General features: G+C 35.0%; 2 protein-coding genes across 2 annotated transcripts in view; one reads left to right on the forward strand and one right to left on the reverse strand.

Moving 5' to 3' along the window:
• LOC136819026 (ras-specific guanine nucleotide-releasing factor 2-like) overlaps nucleotides 1–22,992 on the reverse strand; it is an 89,195-nt gene that overhangs the window by 9,858 nt on the left and 56,345 nt on the right. The gene's annotated exons all lie outside the window — the stretch shown is intronic.
• LOC136819032 (uncharacterized) lies at nucleotides 874–22,843 on the forward strand. The gene is made up of 14 exons (XM_067075194.1): nucleotides 874–901; nucleotides 2,353–2,497; nucleotides 2,736–2,803; nucleotides 3,761–3,785; nucleotides 4,274–4,330; nucleotides 8,296–8,454; nucleotides 12,825–12,910; nucleotides 13,074–13,200; nucleotides 14,050–14,109; nucleotides 17,506–17,535; nucleotides 19,145–19,510; nucleotides 20,789–21,022; nucleotides 21,529–21,872; nucleotides 22,293–22,843. The coding sequence occupies exons 3-14, from the start codon at nucleotides 2,747–2,749 to the stop codon at nucleotides 22,476–22,478; spliced, it is 1,731 nt and encodes a 576-aa protein (XP_066931295.1). The 5' UTR covers nucleotides 874–901; nucleotides 2,353–2,497; nucleotides 2,736–2,746; the 3' UTR covers nucleotides 22,479–22,843.

Here is a 22,992-nt window from a genome sequence, read left to right on the forward strand (position 1 = left end):
CAAAGTTACTATAATGCTACAATTAGATCATTGGTCCCTAAATATTTTCAAAACTGTACGTCAAAATCAAATTACGCCTTAAAACCAACACTATTAGACCTTAAAACCTACGGGAGGATTATTTTCCTCAGATGGTTAATTTTCAAGGGCCTTCAGAGGTTTACCGTGCGCGTAAGAAAATTATGAACAGCACTGTCATCAGGTTACCTTTCCGCTATGCTCATGATGACAGAAACAAAAAAACACATGCACGTACAAAAACCTGAAAGATGTTTTGGTATTGAGAAATGTAGAATGCCTTGTTGTACTCATTACTCATGGTCATGGGTCTCGCTTTGACGAGAAGGTCATGTCTTTTAGTGAGGATAAGGAAATCAGGATATTCTTCCACCTGATACGACCAGCTTAATGGAAACCTTCACAAGAAGTACAAAGTCAAAAACCTTTTCCTACTAAGCGTCTTTGAATTGAAAAGCAGGGGAAAAGGTTGGTAATACAAAAAATGGCTTGGATGTGAGCTGATGCAATCCTAATCATCAACACCCCAAATACCTGGGTCACTCCTCTTTCACTTCATCATCAGCCATAAATTCCCCTCTTGGTCTAATAAGAGGTAGTGCCACATACTACAAATACAAACTTGAGCAAGCTGAAGAGACGATATTAATACAACTGAAAACACATCACTTGATCACAATGAAGCTTCGGACGTGTTTTCATACGATAGAGTAAAACCTGAAAGTCAAAGAACCAAAGGGTCGATGACCGTAAAAAACATTCTACATCGAGTAAAATAGAAAAATTCCAAGGTTAAAGAGAAGGAACAGAAGAAAACGGAAAACAAAGAACGAAAGCGGATGGAAAATGAATAAAACAGCCGTAATGATGGCTGCAAACTCCGGTAATTATAATTTTTGAATAGCGAACCATTACGCAAACATCTTTATCGTGGTCAGCCTTTCTTAATATACAGTATCTAACATAAAATTCAAAAGAGTATATCCTATTAAGTGCGAGCGCAAACGTAAACCAAATCGGGAAATTAAACCGGGAAAATCGGGAAATCGGACTTACGCACAATTACAAATGAAAAACACTGAATTTAAGAAGGTCCTTGACCGGTCCTTCTACGCAACAACAAATGTAAACGTGATAGACCAGTTGGAAAATGTGAAGCAATCAGTTTGAAACAAAGTACAATTTGTAATTCCGTTCTCAGATCACAGCAATGCGGAAAGAAAGATGGTTCGAAACCTTTCATGACATAAGTAGATGAAAGTAAAACTCAAAAGAACAGTAAAATTTCCTTGTTTGATTACATCATTACAGCTCAGAGGGTCCCTAAAATGATGGTTTGTTATGATATTGACTTTTCGAGTTGTTTTACGGATTACCAATAAATCTTTGAGTTTCTAAGTCGTTCTATGTCTGATGTTCCTAAATATAAGCACTTTTAAGAGGTTATTCTCAAACAGTATTGTCATTTTTCATGTTTAATGTAAAAAAAATCAACTTTCGGCGATCTCCTTTCAAAGAAGTGTAGCTTATACTTGAATATAATTATATGATTCTAGTAAATTTTTGTTTCTAGCCCCACAAGATTTACACCAGGAAGGATTGGGCGAAAGTCCAGTGTAATCGAGCCAGTTATGCAACCACTATAACGGATCAAAGCAAAACCTACATTTTTAGAGACGGTACCAGCATTTTAGAAGGCATACACTGTACTTTTTATATCCATACAATTGCTCTCTTTCGGAAAATAAGAAAAAATAACTTTTCAATAACTTGCAATTCTGGTTGAAAGTTAAGATGCTCAAAGTGATTTTAAATACTTTGGAATTCATATTTAGAAGAAGTGATTGGCACAAAGGGATGACCAGATGGTTCTTTTACTCCATTTATGCCAGACATCGATTATCAATCAAATTTTTTTGCTTGGTTTTGAAGTCCCAATCACAACGAAGATTCTTACACATCTTTTTTATTAGAACATTTTTGAAGCCTTCGGATTTTCTTAACTTTTTGAGTTTTAAGCGTAAAAATGTTCTTAACATGTTCTTATTTTAACCAATTTTCTAAGTATTTTTGTCCATTTTCCTGCATTTTCTTAAGAAATCGGGTGTTTTTGAGTCCACAAAGCCTTAAAATGTTCTTAGCTTGTTCTTAGCAAGCATTTTAGCCATAGAAGCATTTTGTTCTTATTATAGTTTTCTTATAAAAAAACGCGTATCAGAGAAATCACCAAGACCCAGTCCTCTTATGTTCTTTTAAAGTTTACGTAATGGTAAAATGAAATTATTGACGTTCTTAAGCTGATATGTATATACGAAAATATTTTTTTTTGTTTAGGTATCATTTTACGATCTTTCGTCAACACAAGTCAAACTCTATCATCACTCAAGTTTCTCGAAATGGCCAATCGTTTGACAGGAACTTTATGTTATAGAGATGAGAAGAATTTTTAGTCGGTTTGGCTGCTGGTATTTAATTTCCGGTAAGTGTGATATTTCCATTAATTGATTTAAACGATTTAAGTTTTATTAACTAACGTTGTCATTTTATCATTTACACGTGTTTCATTTGTGAAATGGCATTCTTAGGTTTAGCTGCCAAATTCCATGATGGTGATATTCTTAGCATTGTTTTAATTTTTGGCCATTTTCATCATGGACATTCTTATAAAGTGTATTCTTATTAAAAAAAAACCGTGTAATATTTACTGCATTTTTTAGACGTCGTGTGAATGATGATTTATTGGTTGATATTCGTTGTGACTTCCCTTAATCTACTCTCTATAAAGGTAAATATTTTACTTGGAACTAAAAACCCCAAACCGACCGACACAATGTCTCTCTGTGGGTAGGAAGGGTAGGAAGCAGAAATATGTTTAAAAAAAAGTGTTTTCTCCTTACCACCACGAAATGTTAAGTTCGTTTAGGCAATTTTCAATTAAAATCCCTCAAGGGAAAAAAGTTTGGGCGAAATTTTATTCGGTGGAATACGATGTATGATGATTTTGCGCAAATAGTAATTTTGAGAGGGTAAAATGATTTTTTTTCTTTTTTTTAAAGGCCAATTTAATCATAGTAAATATATGAAACAATTTTGCTTTATTGAAATTAAATAAATCAATCCTTCCATACATCTTCAGTTAAAGGTTAAATAACAGAAGCTGCTTTTGGTTCATTTTTGAAATTTATTTTTCTAAACGTTTCGGCCTCAACAGAGTACCATCATCAGTAAAAAAATTTTGTTGTAATGAAAATTTGCTGTAAAATCTGTAAAATGTACAAGTTTAAAAGAAATTTGAAATAAAAGAGACTATTGAAATTAAATTTGGTGGATGACCCTATCAAGTGGTTACAGATGTCTGATGTAACAAGTGTTTTCACTAAGCACATTATTTTTTGAAACCATTTTTTTTACTATTTTTTGCGTGGGCCATATTTTTTGCGTGGGTCATTATTTTGCGTGGGTCACTATTTTTTTGGTGATTTTTTAGCTCACTCGATTTTTTTACCAAATTAAAACGTTCGAATTAGCTAAGACGTTTTTTTTGTCAAATTAAAATCTTAAATTAAAATTTGACCCACGCAAAATTTTTGACCCACGCAAAAAATATTTTGACCCACGCACCCACGCAAAAATATTGACCCACGCACCCACGCACCCACGCAACCCACACAATTTAGCAGACTCAAAAATAAAACCTTTAAGAAGAAGGGTTTTTATTAAAAAATTTCCTTTTAAATTATAGGGAAATGCAATCGATGGACCTTCAAGTAAGAAAACGTTTACACTCATTTTTTTTATAAGCATAACGTTTATCAGTATACTTAGGCTCAAATCCAGTAAAAAAACAAGCATATTGCTAAGCATACCTCAACGCTGAGATGCAAAAAAAAATCGTGCAGATTTTCTAAAACGCTAACCTTTTAGGGTTACTTTTAAAGTTTTTTTAGCTTTCATTCTTTGAGCCGAATCAATGTTCGGACTTAAAAATACAATATTTTCATGAACCCAAAGAAATCAACAAACCAAAGTTCAAGTATATAAATAGGCATAAATTAAGGCTGAAAATGAGATTTTGCTAAGCATATATTGAGCCTCGACCCGATATTCCCGTTGCTTATAAAGAAAAGTTAGTGTATTTTTTCGCTTTTAAATAAACCGATTTGACCTAGGCTATAGTTAGTAATCAGTCGATGCAAAAAGCGCTAGCTTTTCAGTTGCTGTTTGAATTACATTGTGCTATTCACCCTTCTTTTAGATTGTACAAATTTCAAAAAGATATATCAACAGTTGACCACCCTGGACGAACAAAATGGTAAGAATTTAATTTTATTAGTGTTTACAGTATCTTCTTTTTATTATAAGCCTAAGTCTACAGCGTAAGCCCAGGCAGTTTTGGAGGCTTAAAAACCGGTTTTCTGGCAAAACTACTGTTGCTACCTTTCACTAAATACGTTCTGCGCTAACAAAAAACTAATTGAGATTTCAAAGTGACCCCTTTCAATTCATTGCCTTTCTGGTGGGAGGGGGGCGTACGGTATTTCGGAATTGCGGAAATTGACCCTTTTTTCTTCGGTATTTTGGAAATCGGGCAAAATCCCTTCGGTATTTCGGAATGCTGAAATTGTTTCGGTATCGGAAATCCCTGAATTCTTGCTTCGGAATTCATACATGAAAAATTAAATTTGATGAAAAATTAGTCAAAACGAGGGAAAAAACCCCAAAAAATCGGTATCGGATTTGCAAGTACTTTTTTACGGAATCTCGGAAATTTTAGCAAAATTATTCTGTATTTCGGAAATCGCAAATCCCGTACGCCCCCCCCCTTTCTGACCTAAAAACAAATCAGACTTACATTTTGCGACGTCTTAGCAGCCAACTAACTATTTTGAGATGTTTGGAATAGTATTATTTTCCTTTCGATGACTTCTTTCGAAAATAGAAACTGATAACCCTTTCGATGTGCGCTGTAATAAAACTAGCGTTCAGTTCAGGCCCTCAAATGGTCTAGGACCTACACCCTTATAATGTCCTCGTTCCTTCGAGTCGGGCGGGTTGAGCTGAAGTGGGACATGAAATTCCAGATGTGATAAATTGAAGATTAAAATGAGCTATTCTGGAAAAGTTTTTTGCATGTCTATGGGAGGTTTTTTTTTGTCCGGAAATAAATTTCATCGAAACGCTGGTGCTTTGAATTCGGAATTTGAGTGACTTTTTTCTTACTTTCTACCTAAGATTTCTACTGAAATGGAAATGGAAATGAAGTTTAAGGGTTATATTCAATCTTAAGGGAAGAAAGTTTAGCAGGAATTTATTTTGGTGGATGGCCGAAAAGGTTTTTTCAGGGGAAAGTTAATTTGGCGGAAGTTTGATTTGGCGATGAAGGATATTTTTGTCCAAAAAACGTAGCATAGTATAGTATAAGAAAGCCGAGGCTGGAATGAGTAAAGCTGGGTTTCTGTTGTTCTATCTATATCGTAAGAACAAATTTTTTTATGGTTCATTGAAAATTTCCATTGTCAATTTAATTTCACTTTTAACAAACTCCCTGGTAACACGTAATTTTACTCATAAATACAAATCTCTTGATAATTCATGCATTCATAAGATCATGAAGTAAAAGAAAAGACTCTTGGTTTGAAAGTACTAGAACGTCAGAATGTCAGTGCTTTAAGAACTTGAATAAAATCAAATGCCTCGAATGCCTTCCTGGTTATTTTGAAAACTTTTTACTGGTATTAGTAAATAATAATTCAAGCAGTATTCTCTGAAAATTTCATTCGAAAAAAACAGTATTGAGGTGACAGCAAGCATTCAAAGTTTAACATTCGAAAATTAATTATTGAAAGTGTGCGTTACTTGGCCGTAAATTTCTAAAGAATATTCGGAATTTATAAAAATATACTTCAAATAAGGTAATATAAGAGAGGATAGTGAGAAAAATTTAAGACTTGAAAAGTAAAGTCTGTCTCAAAATAATTTGCAGCTGGAGACAAAAATGGCTGGAACTTTTGATAGAATTCGAATCAAGTTGCGATTTTGTGCTCGTTAAAAAGATATTCGTGAGTGGAATATCATCAAGTAAAAATTTGGAAAAAAAAAAGGAAAATGAAAAAATGAAGAAGAAACAAATCAATTTCTTGTAGAAATGTGGTACAATTACTATTTTCACAAAAGTGATTCTTCAATTTTAGATCATCATCACTGTCAAAAAATTTATCAAAAATATTCATTCAATCAAAAGATATCAAACAAAGTTTTTTAATTGTTCTTCAATTGAATATTATAAACTCTCTTAAAGTTAAGGATTTTGTTAGCTTCGATTTAGTTCTTATAAACAACGATCCATTAACGGTAGAAACAATAGCGTCACCATTTCAGCCGTTGTCTGTACACAAACCCAGTATCTACGGCTTATTTTAAAATTCATTGCTGTAGAGTGTCTGTTGTCTTTGCCTTTTTGAGATTTTTCAAACCGACCGCTGCGATAAAGTGTTGGTGAGAGAGGGGAGACGACGAGAGATATGTTGCTATTCATGAATCAAACTTTATCGCAGAGGTCTCCGTACGGGAATTTTTTTATCAAACAGACAAAGCGCACAGAGTGTACCACAAAGCAATATACGTGAGATACACTCTGGTACAGAGTACAGTGGCTAATATGGGCAACCCTGCCCCTATCTTAGATTGGCGGCCAAGGTCAGGCGACCGCCTATCTTTTCGAGCGGCCGCGTACCATCTTAGCCTAACTCTTGGTTTCTGGTCTGCAATTTATCTTATTTTTTTAGGCGGCCGCCTATCCCAATCCAGGCGGCCGCCTATCTTGTGAAGTCTTAGGCGGCCGCCTTGGCACGTTCTATTGCACGTGTTTATTGTCAAAATAAAAAATCAACAAATATGGCGTCGTATGATGTTGAGTAATATTCAACTAGATTTACAAGTGATACTTCCAGTCCTTCTTGAACCACTACCTCCATTTTTTCATTTTGTAAAACCCCTATAAAACAGACGTCCAAATCAAATTCACAGGCAGACAGATCATTTCTTAAAAAACTTCCTAGGCGGCCACCGAACTTAAGATAGGCGACCGCCTAAGGTTAAATGATAAAAAAACAGACCAGAATTTTTTCGCCTAAGTTAACATAAGCGGCCGTCTAAGTTAGGATAGGCGGCCACCTAAGTTTGGACAGGCGGCCGCCTGAGTGAGTAAGGTGGGCGTCTGAGTGAGTTAGGCAGCCACCCGAGAAGATAAGCGGCCACCTGACCTTCAATCTGTGCCATAATATATTTGCACTTTTGGCTAATTTACCATTTTTGGAAAATTGAAGTTCGAGCGAGAATGTCAATTTCAGGCCCTCAACTTGATTTCATCAATTATTTCGATCTGGGAGAGATTTATTGGTTTCTAGGCTATATTTCAAGCGCTACTGGACCATTTTTGAACTTTTGGATCCTCACATCCTAAGGTCCTAAGTCTTAAGTCTAGCGTTAAAACTCAGTGTTAAAACTCTACCCTTCCAACCTACTTTAGAGCACTTACAAATCGATTGTGGTTTCAAAACACCCCGGTGAATTTCCCTTTTGTGCCAAGTATTTTGTCACTGATTGTTGACCGCCAATCTAAGATAGGCGGAGGGTTGCCCATATCAGCCACGGTAACAGAGAATTCCAGCCGCGGCTTTCTTATACTATGATAGGAGAAAAACCTGTTTTCAGACTATAAAAAAGCACACATTTAGGGAGTTAATACAATAATTTAGATTTGTCGGGAATTCAATTTGGCGGATGGCGGGAAAAATTAATTTTGGCGGGAGTATAATTTGGCAGTAATTAGGCGGATTTTGGTCTAATCGCCAAATTTTCTTTCAGCCAAGATTTCTTACCTTAAAGTATTTTTGACCTAGAAAAATTTATTAGACCTCCCTCGATTGACATGAAGCTTAAAATTAATTTTCAACACTCGTTGACAAAAAACAGTCAAAATCTTAAAATAACCTTAATTATGAAATTTTGGCCTTTTTTCGCCTTGTTTAGTCAGAATTTCTGTCAAAAGTCCAATTCTTATTTTTTTTTTAACCATGGTGCAGATTTTTATTTCCGGCAGCTTCGAACAGCCAGAGGCGGTCATTGATTATTTACTTCTAAAATTCTCAGGCAGATAAGTCCTTGGTTTCTCCTGCTTTGTCTTAATATAACTTATAATCGTTTTACCTGAATTGATAAAACTATGATAAAAATCGATTCAATATCACAGAACAAAATGTTTTTGTTATTTCTCAGCATTTTTAGATCAGATCAAGAGGGAATGTGGAAACCTTCCAGCGTACAAATATTGTGGAAAACCTACCTTGAATAAACTTCGAATGCAATTTCAACAAAATACCTACTTTCACCACGATTTCTATCTTAATGTCAGAATGCTTGATCATTCTTACCAAGGTATAGTGAATTTCTTCTTGCTGGTTTTCTCAAAGTGTAACTTCGATGGATACGTGGAAACGTAATTTTGTTCGAGTCATGAAATTTCGAGTTTTAGAGTAAGGTTTAAAAGACATGGTTAACTGAAGGAATCAGCAAACCTGTACGAGATAAGGAGAAATTAGAGTTAAGGAGTCTCCAATGTATTATTAATTTGACGGTGACCTGGCTCTTAGATCACCAAATAAAAAAAAGCATACGCTCTTATTTTTATAAGCATACGAAAAAATCGAGTTGAGGCTCAATATGCTTAGAAAATCTCATTTTCAGCCTTAATTCAGGCTTATTTATATGCTTAGACTTAGATTTCTTGATTTTCTTTGGCATTATGAAAATTTCGAATTTTCAAGTCGGAACAAGGAAAATGGAGAAAAAATCGATGAAAATGACCAAGAATTGCCGCTTGAAAATTAGGTTTGCACCCCCAAAAAAAATGCATTATTAGGGAAGAAACAAAACCAAAATGCACTATGAGCTGCAGGAAGTGCCACCGAGATGTTCATTATGATTGTTCCCAGCTACTAATCTACCAAATACAGATTTGCTTAAAGTTCAAATCTCGAAGTTTTTAATGCCAAAGTTGCGTTAAAATCTCGCCAGAGCTGATGGAACGAGTTGAAACATGCAGAAACACCAAAATCGAAAGCCTCGAAACAAAGATGAGCATACTCGAGAAGAAGACAGAAACAAAGATCAAGAACATCATAATCATTTAGAGGATCCCGAGAATACAACGAAAATCTACGACGAGAAATTTATCCAGTACAGAATTCTTGGATTACAACTGGGTATCAGGAAAATAAAAATTGTAGACACGCAAATAATTGGAGTGTTCACAGAAGAGAGAGAGGAGAAAGGGACGTATCTACCAATCAAGGTAGCCTCGGGTAAGTTATGGCATGTCTCAAAAACTGAAAATTACCATAATTTTTAGATCGTATTAGTCGACAGAAAATGACCAAACAAATGCTGATTTTCGCGAAAAACCGCAAAAACTGATTATGACGTCATAATCGATGACGTCATAAAAACTAAAAATTGAATTTCTCAAGGATTATTTATCCAATTGTCTTTAAACTTTCACCAAAGATGTATCTCCCCAAAGTCAATCATTTGAAAAAAAGATCATTTCGAAATTTTGATGACGTCAGCAGAAATTAGTAAAAAACGAAAACTCCTATTTTTTGCTGACGTAATCCAAATTTCAAAAAAAAGTTTTTTTCAAACGATCGACTTTAGTAAGATACATCTTTGGTAAAAGTTTGAAGACAATTGGATAAATAATCCTTGAAATCAGTTTTTGCGGTTTTTCACGAAAATCAGCGCGAAAAAACAATTAGGTTAAACATCAGGTTAGAAATTACATCATAGTACCCTTCATGTTCAGTCATTTGTTTGGTCGTTTTCTGTCGACTAATGCAATCTAAAAATTATGGTAATTTTAAGACATGCCATAACTTACCCGAGGCGTTCGAAAATGAAGAAAACAAGAACAAAGTCTTGAGAGAGCCATCACGACATACAAAGGCCCCCTTCATCTTATCGAGCAACAGAAGACCTCATAATTATTGAACGATTGACAATCAAAGAATTTTGCAAGAGAGCAGCACGTAAGCTCAATGCTCAAATGAAAGAGTAAACCATTCAAAATAAAATCAGGGGAAGCCCCAGAACAAAACTATACATAGAAAAAAATGTAACAACAAGCGTTTGTAAAAACGATAGGTTCTTTAGAGGCCCACGGCGCGCCTTGAACCTCAATCCTTTTGATTCGGCTCAAAGAATAAAAGTTTTCTTTGTAACTACTTCGCGCCGCGCAGCCAAAAATCTAGCCTGGGAATCCAAGCTCATAATTTTAGAAAAAACAAAAAATACCTCACCTCACAAAGTTCTAAAATTATAGAGCTTGGTGCAGGTAGATTAGTCTGACACAGAATGTTATAAACAGTCTGTGTATGAACCCTTGTTGACAGACTTTCTGAACTTTGCAAACCCAGGCAAACGCACATAATCAACTTACCATAAAAACTCTTTCACAAGCTCTAAAGACTTTCAAAACTACTAAAAACTACATCAAAACATCAGCCACATGTATTTAGACTTCCAGCCAACAGCCATTTTGTTTTGAAATGAGTCTATGTTTTCATTTTCATTTGTTTTCCTTTTTTCTGCAGAGTCAGCTTTTTCCATAAATTATGCGTGCGCATCGAAAATATCAAAATGCGCGCGAAAGTACTGCTAAGTAATACGCCAAAAAGCTGGCCTATCAGGCCGAACCTGCATTGCAGGGAAAGATCTCCCTGCAGGCGAGTTACCTGCACCAAGCGTTAGCGTTAAACCAGCAGCAAAAATATCATAAACTAGACTGTGAAAAAAGTTTAACGCTTGGATTCCCAGGCTACCAAAAATCTTTGATCTAAGCAACGATGTAAAAATAATAGATAACCAACTTGCCTTGATTCTCAAAAAACACCCGTGTTACGGTTGTAAAAATATTAATGACATTTTACATCGTAAAAAGTGCAATTAAATAGAAACTTGCTTCATTTGCAACCTTCTATTGGACAAAATCGATCACGTGATGTATATTTTTCCAAAATTTGGGTTAGAAAAAGTGTATTCTCCTATAGGCAGCCTCACAGAAGGAATTTTTTAATTAGATATTATTGTTCTATAAACATTTATCTGTTTATTTTGTATCAGGCAACCTTCATGCACTTACGTGAGATATTGCATTTCAAATCACACATATATTTTTCAGATAACAGCATTTTATGAGCGTTTATTTATCCAGATGAAGATTAAGTGGTATCAGGCCGATCCGTAGTCAATTTGTCTAAAGATTGGTACCTTTATCTTTTGAAAAAATTCCAAAATTTGCAGTAAATAACAATTCAAATTTTCTATCAATTCAGTGGATGTCAAAAAGTGAGTCAAAATCTAGCTAAAAGCATAACACGCACTGTGCACACAGAGCTTTTTAATGGAGTGTTCATTTCAATAGGAAAACAATGGTTGTTCTCTTGGGAGAAGTGCCTTCTACAGGGTGTCCCTAATCATAGAGGTATAAAGAAAGACAGGAGATGAATTTGTCGGTAATTGGTCGTTAAAGTCTTTTGATTTCTTTTATGTAATAAATCAAAAGAAATTCTAGGCTCGCCCGATGAAATACGACTTTTTAGTAGAACTCAAGTTTGCTCTGAACATTCTTACTATCAGCATCGAAGATTTCTAGCCTTCTAATATACGAGAATAAAATGAAATTTAGCTCCATGAAATAAGTTTTCGTTCAATTTTGTCATCCATTAAATTTTGTTTTGAAAAGATATTTTCTCCAGCCAGAAAATAAAAAGTTCTGTATAAGCACACACAATTTCAGACCCAATTTGTAGACAAAAAGTCGCTGGAGAATTTTGGAGGAAAGTATTAAGCAATAGAGTTCACCTTGAAGAAAATGTTGATCGAAAAATCTTGTCATTTGATGAAGGATTGCAAAGTTTACAGGCCTTTTTTAATCCAAATATTTTCTTACACCAATGTCAGAAACAATGAATCTCGTCTCATCTTATTTCCAACACTTAAGTTAGCCAATAAGATTTCACCTATCAACAAAAGAGCTCATTAAAAATGCACGATATATGAGATTATGAGCATGCATACCTCGTAATTTTTTTAATCGTAGGGCGAGCATGGTTACAATAGCATACTTCTCCTGTTTCTTTATACCTCCATGCCCTAATTAAAGTGTCGAGTTTGAACCACAGATATCTAAGCCCGAAGGGCTAGATTTGCAACTTTAAGCTTTCTCCAGCAAAAAAAAGTGAAGCAAAAATTTGACTTTTTAAATTTAGTGCCGATGGATAGGATCTAGCATTTTAATTGTTTTCGGAGGGCGAGATCAAAAAACGTAGGCGGCAAACGCTATTTCACATCTCTCAAACCGGTGAAATTGCATATTTTAGTCACGTGACTTTGGTAGGAAATCCTTCCAAACCTAGGCTTCACTTTTCGATAAAAGCCGCGAATCTAGCCCTTCGGGCTTTACAGATATCTGTGGTTTGAACATGCGATTCTGTAGAGGTAGTTGGTTATCTATTATTTTTACATCGTTGGTCTAAGAAAGCTCAAACATCTTTAAAAGTAACCCTAAAGAGGTCAGCGTTTTAGAAAAGCTGTAAGAGTTTTTTTTTGCATTTCAGTTTATTTATTAGCTATTTTTTAACCGAATTTGAGCATAAGTATACTTGTAAACGTTATGCTTATAAAAAAAGAGTGTAATCTATTCTATTATTGCTTCTCGTAATATCGGAATCACATCTTTTCATTTAAAGAGAACCAGTGCCTTGGACTTATCATGGAAATGGATTATTATGTGTTAAACGGAACAAGGATTGTCAAGAAACAACTCATTACTAAAGTAACCTGTCCTCTTACTCATTCTTTTCAGTTATTGTTCTGTTTCGAACGATGCCTTTTTTTGAAACCATGAATTTCTAGAAAGTTCCAATGAACCTGTTCCTTTTGATCCTCGGCTTATTAGGCCAAACACTTAACGATTTTAAACTAAATTTTTTTTTCAGGAGCTGATGAACGACTATAGGAGAGAAGTTGGGAAGGATTATTTGATAGATTACAATACAACCTTTACATTCCAAATCGTTCAAATACCAACTGGTTGGAAAGCCGTTGTTAGTAGAACTACACTGAGTAAGAATCATTTAGAATATTCTCCCGCTGTATACAATGGAGTATCAATCTGTTTTCAATGATACGAGCAAACCAACACCAGTCTCAATGATTCAAACTCTGCCTAACCCGAACAACTTACATGTTTTTTACAAACATTGCACTTATAAGCAATAGACTCAGATATTATGGCAAAAACTCAAAATTTTCCTCCCAGGACAGGTGGATGAAAATTTTGAAGGCCTTTGATTCGCGAAAATAGTTTACGCGAAATTATTTGAAATTTTACAATCACAAAAATAAAAGTTCGCGAAATCAAAGAAAGAAATCAAATTATTATATTACGAGTTCAACTCTTCATTTCAATTATAAACTCGAGTAACCTCCTAAAAGTAGTTTCTTTGAAGTTTTTTGAAAGCTTTTGAGTGACTTTGTCTGCCTTTGTTCGATTAAAAAACACACATCTCTTTTCTAGTTACAATTTATATAGTCACAAAATTAAACAAAGCAGGCAATTTTCGCGAAATTTAATCCTCACGAAAATTAGTACACGCGAAAATTTATCCACTTAAGGTACTACTGTGAAGAAAAATTGCGATGTTTAAATGTATATAAATTTTGATATTTCCGTAAGAACAAGTATTTGAGTCACTCGGTGTGGTAAACAAGAAAAATGAAAACCGATTTGTATGTTCAAGCTATGGAGACCTTGCACTGTAGAAGAATTGAAAAATGAAAGAAGAAAGTGATAACCCATACATTAGTTTGGTAATCCCTTGTTTACCTACTCCAGTTTATGTAGCCATCATTGCGGAATTAATTCACCGTCCTGTTTAACTGACTAACAAATGAAATTTTTCCTTTTTTCAGCGAAATGCGAGTCCTTTATGTGGATGGTTCTCGATACACACAAAGAAGCCGGCCCCCTTGGTATGTTAACAGTATGTGTATGTAACCGAAATCACATTATCTTTTTTGAGAAACGTCGGTTATAGTAGGGGGCCAAGCCTGGGGTCCTGTGACATCTTTTTTTACGACCTGGCCATTTTTAGTCTATTCCAAAGAACAGTTTATTGCCGACCCAAAAAAATATCAGTGTTTTGATTGGTCGAGAGCATCGAGATATTTGCGATATTTCATATTTCTCTAGTATGGAAATATGACCGCGTTGACTTTTGGGGGACTGGGTAAGCGGTGGGAGAAAAATCAAAACAAACCAGCCGAAAAGAACTGACTTTCAGAGAAACTAACTTGGGAGTCAAAGGGAAAAACGCAACAAAAATATTTTCAGATTAACTTTTACTTTAGAGTTCTTCCATAAATGACACTAAATTCAAATCAGATGAACTAAGAAATTATAAAACTACTTGAGACCACCCAAATATTTTCAGCTTTTGGTATAAAATTCGTCCGTGTGATAACCAAACAGTTTTTTATCAATGCATACAAAAAAAAGATTCTTGAATGTTTGCCAATAAGATTTCTCATAACATAGCAAGGGAAGTGAAATGTCTTGTATTAAACCAAATGACGAGTGATTTTTATAAAAGTTCTCTCCTAATTCACGTTCTCGACGAGGTACATCCTTGAATTTTCAACTCAACAATCATTCATTACATCTTCCTTCTAAAATTCGAAACATTTAAAGCTTGACGATAATCAAGAAAGTTTTCCAAATTGTTTTGCTCTTGAAAAAATGTTGTTCTTTATAACCACTATTACAAGCATACATTTCCATCATGGAACTCCTTTCCTCTGATATTCTTTTCCATGCATCGAAACAAAAACATAGAAAAAGACTGAATGTTATCAATCTGATTAATCCAATGATGAAGGGTTTCTTCTCTATCGAAACAATACTGTACACCATCTGCATTTTGAATTATCAATCTAGAAACTTTCAAATACATCTCTGAAAAATCTGCAACTCTTCAAAACAAAACTTCTGGATCGAAAATGATCTAAAATGCTTCTCTGTTTTGCTTTTGTGTGAATACTTTCGAATGTTTTATTGTTCGAATCTAACGTTCGAATTTGATTTTCGAATAAAAACATTCGAAACTACACAGAAGAAAGAAGCAAGGCGGAAGTAAGTTTTAAAACAAAAACAAAAAGAAATTTATATCAGGGCAATTTTTTTGAGTCGACAATAAATTAGTTATCACATGACTTCTCGTGCAATACTCGATATTTTACTCGTTCCGAGATTTTACCGATATTTTTCCTCGCCTAAAGGCTCGGAAAAATATTACGGAAAAATCTCGGAACTCGTAAAATATTTCTCGTATTGCACTCGAAGACATGCGATAACTAGTACATATTACAAGAAATTTTTGTAAGGGAGGACGTGAATTAGGCACGGAAAAACTTTTTGTGACAAAAATAATGACGCCATAGACAAAACTGCAAGGAAAAATAAGGGGTAGAGAAATAGCTGATTTTCAAAAGTCAAAATAAACGAAAATGATTGGTACCATCTAATAGAGCATGAAAATTTGAGCAAAAAAATGTATTACAACAACTCTCTGACTAAAACACACAAAGAAATACAGCCGCTTGAAGTTAAAGACAAGTGATACTTTTATAGACCTACCTGGTTATTCATTTAACACATATATAAGTGATATCTACATGAGCGTGACCATTAAACAATCATTCAGAACACAAATAGTGACGATCTATTAAAATTAGTCGTTTGTTTCTTATAAAAAACCGTTTAGAAACCAAAATTTCATGCTCTTTAAATATTCTTTCATATTCAAGCAAGCAAAAAAAACATCTATCTCATAAAAAAAATTGAGTAAAAAAAATTTACCTATGATGGTACCCTATTTTTATACAAAAAATCAGAAAAAATTATTGATCCAATTTTTCACAAAGTTCAAAAAACCCGTTTTTTTGGCAAAAAAAAATTTTCCGAAAATCGGGCTCCGTCACATTCGAGTGTTTATAGTTATGCATCTTTGTGCAAAAAATCAGAAAAAAACTAATGAGCCAATCTCGAGAAAAGCTGGTAACTAACGAACGAACGGACGAACATACAAAGGTTAATTTATAGGAACTCCACCGGGGTAGCCTATACTAGACGTCATCCGCGTTTTTCTACGCAATTAAGGTCTATTCCACTTTGCGGCTTTTTCGAATGTTTTGAGCCCAGGTTTTCGGGCTCTAAACGTTCGATTTTTTGACGTCACTTTTAACTTGCAGTAGCAAAAAAATCGAATTTGCGTCAAAGCACTTGAAAGGCTTCTATTTTTCGAAAATCATCAAAGTGGAACTCACTAAGAAACGAGATGAAAAATCCCGGTTTTTAGTGAGGTGCTCGCTACCACCGGGGCAGGTCCAAAAACAAAATTTGATGTCAAAATCACAGTAAAGCTGACAGCTAGTTGGTCTTAAAGCGGCTGTATTTCTTTGTGTGTTTTAGTCAGAGAGTTGTTGTAATATAATCTTATCATCTATCAGATGGTACCAGTCACTTTCGTTTATTTTGACTTTCGAAAATAAGGTATTTCTCTATCCCTTATTTTCCCTTGCAGTTTTGCCTATGGCGTCACTATTTTGGTCATAAAAAGTTTTCCCGGCCTAATCTGCGTCCTCCCTCTCAAAAATATCTTGTAATATACTGTTCTTTGGAATAGACTGAAAATGGTTAGGTCGTAAAAAAGATGTCACGGAACCCCAGGTTTGGCTCCCTACTACTATAAATGTGTGTCCTTGGGTGTCGGGTTTACGACTGATTATTTCCCGCACATCTTTACTTGTCCTTCTTTTTTTTTAAATATTGATTAATTGACCGATGATCTTTATTTTCTGCTTTTACAAATTTACACGCTCGTTTTTTATAAGAATGATGCTTTATAAGAATACTTATGATGAAATTGGCCAAAAAATTAAGAACATGCTAAGATCATCACCATCATGGAATTTTGCTACTGTACTCAAGCTAAGAATGCCATTTTTGGGAGCATTTTCAATTATGAATTGCCAATTACCCCCAAGTAAGGCTCACAAAATTGCCATTTTATGCTTTAGACGTATGAACAATTGATGATGTTAAATCTAGTCTGAATTAGAATCTTAACCTAAGAATGTTGTAAGAATATTTGAGGAAGATTTTCCCAAAAAAGTTAAGAATATCCATCATGAAATGAAAAAGAACATTCTTATAAAAAAAAGCGTGTACCTTTTTTTAAAGAGAATAAAGTTTATCTATAGAAGTATATTTCTCAGGTCTATTGACCTCTATGAAACAATGTTTAAGAATGTTGTGAAAGAAGTTTTCTGTTTATACTGCTAATTTCAACTATCTCTTTCATTTGACAGCCTACTACGACCCAAAGAAGTGCACTTCAAGTAAACCTACCATTAAAGTCTATTTCAAATTAGCTGGCAGAATTTTTTCAAACCTCAATAACTTTTGATAGAATTTGAATCAAGTAGTGATTTTGTGCTCATTGAAAAGACAAACAGGAGTGGGATATTGTCATCAGTCAGCCAGTTTTCCTTGTGTTTTTGTACTGAAACCGCCATTTTTAAAAATCGGAACATCGCTAGCCTCGTTTTCAAGTATTACGCAATAATTTATGAAAAGCCGTATTCGTAAGCAATTATTCATTGTGGCTGTCCCGCTTTTTCCTGAAGAATTGTCATTTCTACATTTCACTCCTCTACGATGAAATATTTTTTTTTCAAATTATCGAAACAGGACGGCGTATTTCACGCGAGCGAAGCGAGAAAAATATCTATACTTGCAGAGTCTTTTCGGACGATTCTGGTAGGGTATAAATTTTATAACGATGCTCTCTCTGAAAATTTTTGACTAGGGGGGACACCCGGGGGGGGACTGACCTTGACAGCCAACGGGGACTTGTCACTTGAGTTTAAAAAATAGACCCTGTCAGATATGAATTATATATGGTATCTGGTAAATTTTGGACCCTTTCAGAAAAAAAAATCAAACAAAATTTTCACCCTGAAAGTGGCCAAAATGACTAAAAGTAGACGCAAAATTAAAGAATTTGATAATTTCCACCAGCGGCACGTCCCCGTACCCAATTTTACCTAAGTGTCCCCCCCCCCCGGACGGGGACACTACATAGTCCAAATATGGTACACACCCGAGGGAGGGCTAGATTCATACTTTGAAGAGATTCCTTTTTTTAATATTTGATCGTGCTTTTAAGCCAGCTTCAACATCCACTTTTAGTGTGTTCAGCTACAGCTTAACCGGCGTGCGACGCCGGGTACAGGCTAGTATTATATTATTCTACAAAAAGTTGACTTTCTTCTTCTTCATTTTTCATCTTCGTTTTTCCTTTTTTCTCTTTTTTTTCTTTTTTGATAGTATTCCACTCCAGATGATCTTTCTAACGAACACAAAACCGCTAACTAATTCAAATTCTATCAAAAGTTATTGAGGTTTGAGAAAACATTTCCAGCTAATTTGAAATAGACTTTTTAGCATCATAAGTATTAGTTTCTTTATACGGCTTTCATTCGTTTTTCTCTTTTTCCTGATAAAGTTCATTGTAAATTTTATTCTTCTTGAAAAAAGTCCGATTTTCAAGCGGGAAAAAAAGTTATTTTCACAAAAAGACCAATCACAAAATTAACCAGCGAACAATGCATCATACAAAATTTTAAATTGTATTGATTTCAGCCAGCCAATCAATACCCTTGATTCCGTTTATTTTCTTAGGTGTAGCAAACTTCAGGTTTTATCACTATATCCTCTTGTATAACTATTGAAAAATATTAGAATAAAATAAATAAATACACGAGTTAGAGGGTAAGTATCACAGTAATGAGTTTTAAGGTTTTAAGCAAATTTACTAAACTAGACTGGAAGGAGGTCTTAAAAGACCAGCCGTTTTGATAAATGATCATAATCCTTTTTACGGGTCACTCATTTAATTTTTGATGACTTTACGATGGCTTGATATCCTTCAAACCTTTCTTTCAGAGTACGCCAAAAAACTTCGCTCCAATCAAACTGACGGTGAACCTTTCAAGTATGAAGATATGAAGATTGCAGTATTTGAACATTGTAAGAGGTCTGCCTACGAAGCACCTCCTACTCGAAGTACTACGGTGCTCCCTACTCGAAGCACTACGGTGCTTCCTACTCGAAGCACTACGGTAGGAGGGGACCTAACAGAAACAGCAGAAAACCCAACAGAAACAGCAGAAAACTCTCACCTTGTAGTGGCTACCTCTATTGTTGCTGGTGTTGCCACTGCTAGTGCAATTCTTTTGTTGGCTTTACTTCTGTTCCGCAAGAGAGGTTGCACCCGTCTACTAAATCCTTTACTTCACAGCTACAATATAGGTAAACAGCTTTCCTTAAAATCTTTCCTTCCCATCCACCTTATGTTAGAAGACCTTCTAAATTCATTTTAGCGGATTGTTAATTTAGCAGATGAAAGAAATAATTGTAAATAATGGCTTAATTCTCCAAATTCCGCCATTTTGTTTTACGCTTAACACATTCGCTGCCGACTACGAGTATACTCGTCAAAATACTTCAAAGGGCCCCAATTTTTTAAACAGGAATTTAGCTTCATTACAATTTTAGAATCTACGCGAAATTCTGCGTCAATTGGTGTACAATTTGAAGGCATTTGAAGCAAATTTAAGGCCGTATGAGCCTCTGAATGTCAAACTTTAGTTAGATGAAACTCGAAGAGGTCAAATTTCGGATTTCTAAAAGGAGCTGGGCAGTGAACGTGTTAAACTGATCCCTTACGGCGCATTCCTTTTACCAAACTTACCTAACTTTACTAAAGTTAACCAGATCTAAATGGAGTGAACAAGGCAACAACCGTGAGTTACCGACAAAATGAAGACCTTGCAGTACCTTACCTGTTTCCGCCTCCATAACAATATCCATAAAAATTTTTCTTCTATATGGCCACGATCCTGAAAATTCAGCAATATGGCTGAAACCAACAAAAAATACCAAGAAGGAAATTCAACAAAAATAGAGGTGGTCAGTAAAAGTTTTATAAGATCAGAGAATGAAGAGGAGCGCTGGGTTAATGCAACTAAGTGCAATACCATGGTACACGATTTAGGAGAAAATAAGGGCGAAAACAGGGAAGAACAACGTGCCGGCAACGATTATATAGAAGAAATTGTTAAGAAGCGTATGGGTTTTGATGTAAGGGTACTCAAGGCTGAACGCTTAGGTGCTCGGAAAGATGAAATCTTTATAAACAAAAGATGGAGACTGTAACTCCCAGCAATGAAGAAGAAAGGGAACGAATTCTAGCAGGATAAGTAATGTTACCTTTTAAAATGCAGTGTCAATATTACTGAAAATGTAAATGGAATAAGGCAGCCACTGCCGAAAAAAGTCAGATAAACGGACTGAGAAAATTAAAGGGCCAGCCAGTTAGCTCAGTTCAATGAAAAACTAAATGGAATGCCAAGTTAATGTTTTTTCGCCAGCTTAGTTAGGAAAGTCTGGTAAATGGAATGCAGTCTTATAAATATATACTTGACTTTCGATGTGTCTTTGACTTGTAATACGTGATCAGTCTTACGGTTTTTTGTTCGTTTATCGATCAGGGTATTTTTTCTCTAAAGACTAAATCTTTTACTTCAGAAAACCCTGTGCAAAATCCAAATATTTTGCTGATCAACCAACCAGGATGCTTGGTATTGAAAGAAATTGTGGAAAAACTTTCCTTATATTTGAAATCACATGGTGCAAATGTGAAAGTTATGCTCGAAGATGACGGTCATGAAATTGACGTCAATGGAGGCATTCAAGCGTTTCTGACAAGAAATATCTCTCAACACCATTTTGTACTAATGCTCTTCTCAAAGAATTTTGAAGGTATTTTTATTTAGTATATATTTAGTTTTATTTAGACGACGGCTTCATCATCAGCATTTTCAACTCAAATGGAGATATTAATTTTTTTAATCTTTTAGGGGCCTACCCTTAGGATTCGCAAGATCTTTCATGGGACGTAACCACATGTGATTAAACCAAGAGTAGATAGGGTTTAGGGCGCCTGTGAAATAGGCTTGGTAAATTACTCATTGCTTAAAGACTGGGATTATAGGAAAACTAGCTTCTAGCTCCCAATTTTAAAGAGTAAAAAATTGACCATTTTTATGAGTCGAACGCAACAAAAATGATCGCTATAGAGCTTGAATCTCTGAGTAGAAATGTTTATTGCAACAACAAGTCTTGTACTCAAAGTCACAAAATGATATCGCTACTGTATGTTAATTTTGCAACTGAATCGTGAAATTTTCAGACGTCAAAGTACTTTGTTTGTAGCGTTGGTCGACATCATTTTCTTTTTCACACTAAAGAACTTTTTTTTTCTTCAGGGCTTCAACACAGACACAAAAAAATCTTACACACTTCATCACATTTGATCGAAGGTTTGATCACCCTCAATGAAAAAAACATGAATACACACTTATGTGCATTGTTTCTTGAAAACAGCGACACAAGATTGATCCCGCAGAATTTATCGGCTTTGAAAATGTCAAGATTCAACATACCACGTGATTTAGGGAATTTATCCCAAAGTTTAATCAAGCCGGATGTGTCACAACTTGACCGCCATCTTCACGAGAATAAGCATTTGTTCAAAAAAGAACTATGTTCTCTGCTAAAAGAATATAGGCAAGATCCACATGATGATTGCAAAACACATTTATGTGAAAAGGTGAGATCTGTTTGTTCTTTCGTGCATTTGCTTTCGTGCTTTAACCTTCGATTGATGCATCGTTTGGTCATAAGTTTACTGGTAATTCAGATGTCAATCAGAGAACGGGTTCCTTGGTTCTTTAGCAATATAAACATATTAAGTGATTTAGTTGATATACTAGACGGTTCCCGTCGTCGCAAACGCCGGTTTAGCTTACGTACCAAAAGCCCTTAGGACGATAAAGACGGTATTGTTAATGCTCTCTAACTTTATTTTTAAGGGGAATTTGAATTAGTTTTCATCAACCACGGGAGTACATAGCGTAGTTGAAAGATTTCTCGTAATAATAGATTTAACTGTTGATATATTAACAGTCAGATGTAGGATGAGAAGGGAAAATTGGTAGAAGAATCTAAATAATTTGCTTTTTCTTTTAAGGGGAAAATTGTTGATCCAAGCAATGGTGCAGCTTTTTCAGAAGTGTGGACAATCACCACAAATCAAATGCAAAAGTTGGATATCGATGAGAATGCTATCGAAATTTGTGACCATGATAACCTTCAACATCTTCCCGACGTCGACCCTGAAAGCAGATGTCGCGATTGGGATGTCGAAAACTGTTAGGAAATAATATTTTAAAATTTTTAAAGTCATTGTCTGTTTAGGCTGTTTTTTTAAATTAAATTGATCAACACAGGACTATTTGAAACATTTTCACCAAAATGAAACGTCATAGAAAGTCCTCGTTTCAAGTGGGCCAGGATTTGTCCTTTCTAATAAAATTTATATATTTGAATATTGCTTTGTTTGTAAATTACTTTTTTTCGAATGCTTGCTACTATAGGAAATTATTTTTTCTTTGATACTCCTATAGCACAGAAGTCCCGCCAGGACTCCCCTCAGCTCAGTAGAAAATTGACCAAAAATTCGTCCAAAATACCTTTTTTCACCGACATTGGAAAAGTACTCTGAACTGTCACCACTAAGACCACGTTTAAGCGTAACTATGTTATGCGCAGTTTTGTAATTTATTTTTTTATTTTTTTTGCGCACTTTTGTAATTTTTGCGCAGATGTGTAATTTTTCTGTGCACTTTTGTAATTATCGAGCTGCGCACTTTTGCAATCAAGTGGCTGCA

Source organism: Clytia hemisphaerica, unplaced genomic scaffold (assembly GCF_902728285.1).
Source record: "Clytia hemisphaerica strain Z4C2 unplaced genomic scaffold, Clytia hemisphaerica genome assembly, whole genome shotgun sequence".
NCBI classification, from domain to species: domain Eukaryota; kingdom Metazoa; phylum Cnidaria; class Hydrozoa; order Leptothecata; family Clytiidae; genus Clytia; species Clytia hemisphaerica.

Coding starts and splice junctions, on each gene's coding strand:
- LOC136819032 (XM_067075194.1), top strand. CDS start 2,747: ATGATGATTTATTGGTTGATATTCGTTGTGACTTCCCTTAATCTACTC. Junction 19,511..20,788: donor ACTTCACAGCTACAATATAG/GTAAACAGCTTT, acceptor CTTTTACTTCAG/AAAACCCTGTGCAAAATCCA. Junction 21,023..21,528: donor CTTCTCAAAGAATTTTGAAG/GTATTTTTATTT, acceptor TTTTTTCTTCAG/GGCTTCAACACAGACACAAA.